This window comes from Salmo trutta, chromosome 26 (assembly GCF_901001165.1).
Source record: "Salmo trutta chromosome 26, fSalTru1.1, whole genome shotgun sequence".
Lineage (NCBI taxonomy): Eukaryota > Metazoa > Chordata > Actinopteri > Salmoniformes > Salmonidae > Salmo > Salmo trutta.
The window spans coordinates 36,915,847-36,923,346 of record NC_042982.1 but is presented as its reverse complement, the minus strand read 5'-3'; the positions used below and the strand labels follow the sequence as shown (position 1 = coordinate 36,923,346).

At 48.6% G+C, this 7,500-nt stretch overlaps 1 protein-coding gene across 1 annotated transcript in view; it reads right to left on the bottom strand.

Moving 5' to 3' along the window:
* LOC115163724 (cGMP-dependent 3',5'-cyclic phosphodiesterase) overlaps positions 1-7,500 on the bottom strand; it is a gene marked incomplete in the record, with an annotated part of 28,281 nt that overhangs the window by 14,587 nt on the left and 6,194 nt on the right. The window contains 3 exon segments of the mRNA XM_029715864.1: positions 4,869-5,019; positions 5,824-5,883; positions 6,492-6,547. Of these exon segments, the coding sequence (XP_029571724.1) occupies positions 4,869-5,019; positions 5,824-5,883; positions 6,492-6,547 (267 nt within the window).

Here is a 7,500-nt window from a genome sequence, read left to right as displayed (position 1 = left end):
CTGATGGAGAGACAGGGGAAACCTGACACGCTGTGGTCCTGACCACTGATGGAGAGACAGAGGAAACCTGACACGCTGTGGTCCTGACCACTGATGGAGAGACAGAGGAAACCTGACACGCTGTGGTCCTGACCACTGATGGAGAGACAGAGGAAACCTGACACGCTGTGGTCCTGACCACTGATGGAGAGACAGAGGAAACCTGACACGCTGTGGTCCTGACCACTGATGGAGAGACAGAGGAAACCTGACACGCTGTGGTCCTGACCACTGATGGAGAGACAGAGGAAACCTGACACGCTGTGGTCCTGACCACTGATGGAGAGACAGAGGAAACCTGACACGCTGTGGTCCTGACCACTGATGGAGAGACAGAGGAAACCTGACACGCTGTGGTCCTGACCACTGATGGAGAGACAGAGGAAACCTGACGACGCTGTGGTCCTGACCACTGATGGAGAGACAGAGGAAACCTGACACGCTGTGGTCCTGACCACTGATGGAGAGACAGAGGAAACCTGACACGCTGTGGTCCTGACCACTGATGGAGAGACAGAGGAAACCTGACACGCTGTGGTCCTGACCACTGATGGAGAGACAGAGGAAACCTGACACGCTGTGGTCCTGACCACTGATGGAGAGACAGAGGAAACCTGACACGCTGTGGTCCTGACCACTTGATGGAGAGACAGAGGAAACCTGACACGCTGTGGTCCTGACCACTGATGGAGAGACAGAGGAAACCTGACGACGCTGTGGTCCTGACCACTGATGGAGAGACAGAGGAAACCTGACACGCTGTGGTCCTGACCACTGATGGAGAGACAGAGGAAACCTGACACGCTGTGGTCCTGACCACTGATGGAGAGACAGAGGAAACCTGACGACGCTGTGGTCCTGACCACTGATGGAGAGACAGAGGAAACCTGACACGCTGTGGTCCTGACCACTGATGGAGAGACAGAGGAAACCTGACACGCTGTGGTCCTGACCACTGATGGAGAGACAGAGGAAACCTGACGACGCTGTGGTCCTGACCACTGATGGAGAGACAGAGGAAACCTGCCACGCTGTGGTCCTGACCACTGATGGAGAGACAGAGGAAACCTGACACGCTGTGGTCCTGACCACTGATGGAGAGACAGAGGAAACCTGACACGCTGTGGTCCTGACCACTGATGGAGAGACAGAGGAAACCTGACACGCTGTGGTCCTGACCACTGATGGAGAGACAGAGGAAACCTGACACGCTGTGGTCCTGACCACTGATGGAGAGACAGAATTATACAGAGGAGAAGTGGAATGAGGGGAGAAGGAAAAGAGAGCAATAAAGGGTGTGTGTGTGTGTGTGTGTGTGTGTGTGTGTGTGTGTGTGTGTGTGTGTGTGTGTGTGTGTGTGTGTATCTATTATATATATACAGTTGAAGTCGGAAGTTTACATACACCTTAGCCAAATACATTTAACCTCAGTTTTTCACAATTCATGACATTAAATCCGAGTAAAAATTCCCTGTTTTAGGTCAGTTAGGATCACCACTTTATTTTAAGAATGTGAAATGTCAGAATAATAGTAGAGAAAATGATTTATTTCAGCTTTTATTTATTTCATCACATTCCCAGTGGGTCAGAAGTTTACATACACTCAATTAATATTTGGTAGCATTGCCTTTAAGTTGTTTAAATTGGGAAAAATGTTTCGGGTAGCCTTCCACAAGCTTCCCACAATAGGTTGGGTGAATTTTGGCCCATTCCTCCTGACAGAGCTGGTGTAACTGAGTCAGGTTTGTAGGCCTCCTTGCTCGCACATGCTTTTACAGTTCTGCCCACACATTTTCTATAGGATTGAGGTCAGGGCTTTGTGATGGCCACTCCAATACAGTGACTTTGTTGTCCCATTTTTCCACAACTTTGGAAGTATTCTTGGGGTCATTGTCCATTTGGAAGACCCATTTGCGACCAAGCTTTAACTTCCTGAGTGATGTCTTGAGATGTTGCTTCAATATGTCCATATAATTTTCCATCCTCATGATGCCATCTATTTTGTGAGGTGCACCAGTCCCTTCTGCAGCAAAGCACCCCCACAATATGATGCTGCCCCCCCGTGCTTCACGGTTGGGATGGTGTTCTTCAGCTTGCAAGCGTCCCCCTTTTTCCTCCATACATAACGATGGTCATTATGGCCAAACAGTTCTATTTTTGTTTCATCAGACCAGAGGACATTTCTCCAAAAAAGTACGATCTTTGTCCCCATGTGCAGTTGTAAACCGTAGTCTGGCTTTTTTATGGCTGTTATGGAGCAGTGGCTTCTTCTTTGCTGAGCGGCCTTTCTGGTTATGTCGATGTAGGACTCGTTTTACTGTGGATATAGATACTTTGTACCTGTTTCCTCCAGCATCTTCACAAGGTCCTTTGCTGTTGTTCTGGGATTTATTTGCACTTTTCACACCAATGTACGTTCATTTCTAGGAGACAGAATACGTCTCCTTCCTGAGCGGTATGACGGCTGCGTGGTCCCATGGTGTTTATACTTGCATACTATTGTTTGTACAGATGAACGTGGTACCTTCAGGCATTTGGAAATTGCTCCCAAGGATGAACCAGACTTGTGGACATCCCAAGTTTTTTTTCTTAGGACTTGGCTGATTTCTTTTGATTTTCCCATGATGTCAAGCGAAGAGGCACAGAGTTTGAAGGTAGGCCTTGAAATACATCCACAGGTACATCTCCAATTGACTCAAATCAGAAGCTTCTAAAGCCATGACATAATTTTCTGGAATTTTCCAAGCTGTTTAAAGGCAGTCAACTTAGTGTATGTAAACTTCTGACCCACTGGAATTGTGATACAGTGAATTATAAGTGAAATAATCTGTCTGTAAACAATTGTTGGAAAAATTACTTGTGTTATGCACAAAGTAGATGTCCTAACCGACTTGCCAAATCTATAGTTTGTTAACAAGAAATTTGTTGAGTGGTTGAAAAACAAGTTTTAATGACTCCAACCTAAGTGTATGTAAATTTCTGACTTCAACTGTATATATATATATATATATATATATATATATATATATATATATATATATATATATACACTGCTCAAAAAAATAAAGGGAACACTTAAATAACACAATGTAACTCCAAGTCAATCACACTTCTGTGAAATCAAACTGTCCACTTAGGAAGCAACACTGATTGACAATAAATTTCACATGCTGTTGTGCAAATGGAATAGACAACAGGTAGAAATTATAGGCAATAAGCAAGACACCCCCAATTAAGGAGTGGTTCAGCAGGTGGTGACCACAGACCACTTCTCAATTCCTATGCTTCCTGGCTGATGTTTTGGTCACTTTTGAATGCTGGCGGTGCTTTCACTCTAGTGGTAGCATAAGACAGAGTCTACAACCCACACAAGTGGCTCAGGTAGTGCAGCTCATCCAGTATGGCACATCAATGCGAGCTGTGGCAAGAGTACATCAGGAGACGTGGAGGAGGCCAACAACCCAGCAACAGGACCGCTACCTCCGCCTTTGTGCAAGGAGGAGCAGGAGGAGCACTGCCAGAGCCCTGCAAAATGACCTCCAGCAGACCACAAATGTGCATGTGTCTGCTCAAACGGTCAGAAACAGACTCCATGAGGGTTGTATGAGGGCCCGACGTCCACAGGTGGGGGTTGTGCTTACAGCCCAACACCGTGCAGGACGTTTGGCATTTGCCAGAGAACACCAAGATTGGCAAATTCGCCACTGGCGCCCTGTGCTCTTCACAGATGAAAGCAGGTTCACACTGAGCACGTGACAGACGTGACAGAGTCTGGAGACACCGTGGAGAACGTTCTGCTGCCCGCAACATCCTCCAGCATGACCGGTTTGGCGGTGGGTCAGTCATGGTGTGGGGTGGCATTTCTTTGGGGGGCCGCACAGCCCTCCATGTGCTCGCCAGAGGTAGCCTGACTGCCATTAGGTACCGAGATGAGATCCTCAGACCCCTTGTGAGACCATATGCTGGTGCGGTTGGCCCTGGGTTCCTCCTAATGCAAGACAATGCTAGACCTCATGTGGCTGGAGTGTCAGCAGTTCCTGCAAGAGGAAGGCATTGATGCTATGGACTGACCCGCCCGTTCCCCAGACCTGAATCCAATTGAGCACATCTGGGACATCATGTCTCGCTCCATCCACCAACGCCACGTTGCACCACAGACTGTCCAGGAGTTGGCGGATGCTTTAGTCCAGGTCTGGGAGGCGATCCCTCAGGAGACCATCCGCCACCTCATCAGGAGCATGCCCAGGCGTTGTAGGGAGGTCATACAGGCACGTGGAGGCCACACACACTACTGAGCCTCATTTTGACTTATTTTAAGGACATTACATCAAAGTTGGATCAGCCTGTAGTGTGGTTTTCCACTTTAATTTTGAGTGTGACTCCAAATCCAGACCTCCATGGGTTGATAAATTGGATTTTCATTGATTATTTTTGTGTGATTCTGTTGTCAGCACATTCCACTATGTAAAGAAAAAAGTATTTAATAAGATTATTTCTTTCATTCAGATCTAGGATGTGTTGTTTAAGTGTTCCCTTTATTTTTTTGAGCAGTGTATATATATACAGTATATACAGCAGTAAGCTTTAGTAACAGCTAGTCAGTTTTATTATGCATGAGTTTCTAGGCAGCGTTTTAGCAAAGCTGGAAAACATTCCTGTTGTTATTCACAGATTCATCCCTCTTTTGACAGATGCATCCATACCGTTCTTCTGCATTACATGACCCAAGAGAGATGTGTGTGTGTGCGTGTGCGTGTGTGTGTGTGTGTGTGTGTGTGTGTGTGTGTGTGTGTGTGTGTGTGTGTGTGTGTGTGTGTGTGTGTGTGTACCACACAGCTGTAGAATCTTGCGGTCCAGGTCACAGTAGTCTGTGGGGTCGGGCCGGAGCAGTGCATTGTGGGGCTGGATCGGTGACAGGCTTACAAGAGACTTCTGATTGGCCGACTGCAGGGTCCGTACCCTCCTACAAGCTACAGCCGCCTACACACACACACACACACACACACACACACACACACACACACACACACACACACACACACACACAGATGCGCGTCAGGGGACTGGAGCCCTAAAATCCATCCTATTACTACACAGCTATAAAACAGATCAATAAAACAGACTAATAAAACAGATCAAGTCATTGGAAAACTCTGTCAGTGGCTTTACAGTACACCAATAGACTTACCGTCTCTGAGCTACCCACACTGCTTCATAGACAGTGTGTGTAGGTCTCTGTGGGTGTGTCTCTGTGTGTGTCTTTGTGGGTATTATTCTGTGGCTGTGTCTCTGTGGGTGTCTCTGTGGCTGTGTCTCTGTGTGTATGTCTCTGTGGGTGTGTCTCTGCTGGTGTCTCTGTGGGTGTGTCTCTGTGTGTATGTCTCTGTGGGTGTGTCTCTGCTGGTGTCTCTGTGGGTGTTTCTCTGTGGGTGTGTCTCTGTGGGTATTATTCTGTGGGTCTCTGTGGGTATTATTCTGTGGGGGTCTCTGTGGGTATTATTCTGTGGGTCCCTGTGGGTGTTTCTGTGGGTATTATTCTGTGGGTCTCTGTGGGTATTATTCTGTGGGTATTATTCTGTGGGTGTCTCTGTGGGTATTATTCTGTGGGTGTTTCTGTGGGTGTCTCTGTGGGTATTATTCTGTGGGTATTATTCTGTGGGTCTCTGTAGGTATTATTCTGTGGGTGTCTCTGTGGGTGTCTCTGTGGGTATTATTCTGTGGGTGTTTCTGTGGGTGTCTCTGTGGGTGTTTCTGTGGGTATTATTCTGTGGGTGTGTTTTTTACATGTTTCTCCAGAGTGTTGAGGTGTTGTTCGTCTTGATCACTCAGCGGTTTACAGCCCACCTATGACAGAGCAGAGCATGTTAGAGACACGTGACACAACTGTGTGTGTCCAGCAAACCTTTAGCTGTTTAAATATTAACTACCACTTAAAAGAGAGCCCCTCAGCCGCACACACACACACACACACACACACACACACACACACACACACACACACACACACACACACAGTGGTATATATAGAGTGTAGAATGTGTGACATCGGTACATAGAGTGTATATAGAAGTGAATAGTGTTTCAGCTCCATAATATGTTTGTCTGTCATATAAACCTCATGTCAGCCACTGACCCACATCCCAATGACAAACACACACAGAGCTGGGACTCTGACACTGTGTGTGTGACCTGGGACCGCTGGGAATGCAGCCTGCTGAACCCTAACCCCTGACCCCTAGGGGGATTCGTGACAGTGGAACAGAGCAGAGACCCTAGAGGCCAACACAATGACTCATGAAGCCCTCAGAGAGAAAGAGATGGGGGGAAAGAGAAAATGATATATTGATAGTGAGAGGAGGAATGAGTAGAAATTGGCCGATGGTTGTGATGCTTTAGTTCTTCAGACCAGCTCTGTCACAATATGTCGGTCTGGGTTTGTGTGTGGCACTCACCAGTAAGACTGCGATGACCAGTCCTTGTTCCTGGTCCAGGAGAGGAATTACCACAGCTGAGAGAGAGAGAGAGAGAGAGAGAGAGAGAGAGAGAGGAGGGGAGAGGAGAGGAGGGGGGAGGAGAGAGGAGCGAGAGAGAGGAGGGGAAAGGAGGGGAAAGGAGAGAGGAGAGAGGAGAGAGGAGAGAGAGAGAGGAGGGGAGAGGAGGGGAAAGGAGGGGAGAGGAGGGGAGAGAGGAGGGGAAAGGAGGGGAAAGGAGGGGAGAGAGAGAGAGGGAGAAGAGGAGAGAGATCTAATGTAACGTTAGATTCTATTGTTTCATTTGAGCCTCCGTCTCTCTGCTGGTCCATTTTCATCTCCCTCTCCTTATCCCCCCCTCTCTCTCCCCCTCTCCCCCCTCTCTCTCGCTCCCATGTTGTTCCACATCTCCCTCTGCAATCATCATCTCTTGTTCCCTATTTTCTCTTCATCCTTTCTTCCTTTGACACCTCCACACCCTCCTCCTCCTCTGACACCTCCACACCCTCCTCTTCCTTTGACACCTCCACACCCTCCTCCTCCTCTGACACCTCCACACCCTCCTCCTCTTCTGACATCTCCACACCCTCCTCCTCCTCTGACACCTCCACACCCTCCTCCTCCTCTGACACCTCCACACCCTCCTCCTCCGACACCTCCACACCCTCCTCCTCCTCTGACACCTCCACACCCTCCTCTTCCTCTGACACCTCCACACCCTCCTCCTCCTCTGACACCTCCACACCCTCCTCCTACTCTGACACCTCCACACCCTCCTCTTCCTCTGACACCTCCACACCCTCCTCCTCCTCTGACACCTCCACACCCTCCTCCTCCTCTGACACCTCCACACCCTCCTCCTCCTCTGACACCTCCACACCCTCCTCCTCCTCTGACACCTCCACACCCTCCTCCTCCTCTGACACCTCCACACCCTCCTCCTCCTCTGACACCTCCACACCCTCTTTCTCTGCTCATCCCCAACCACCCT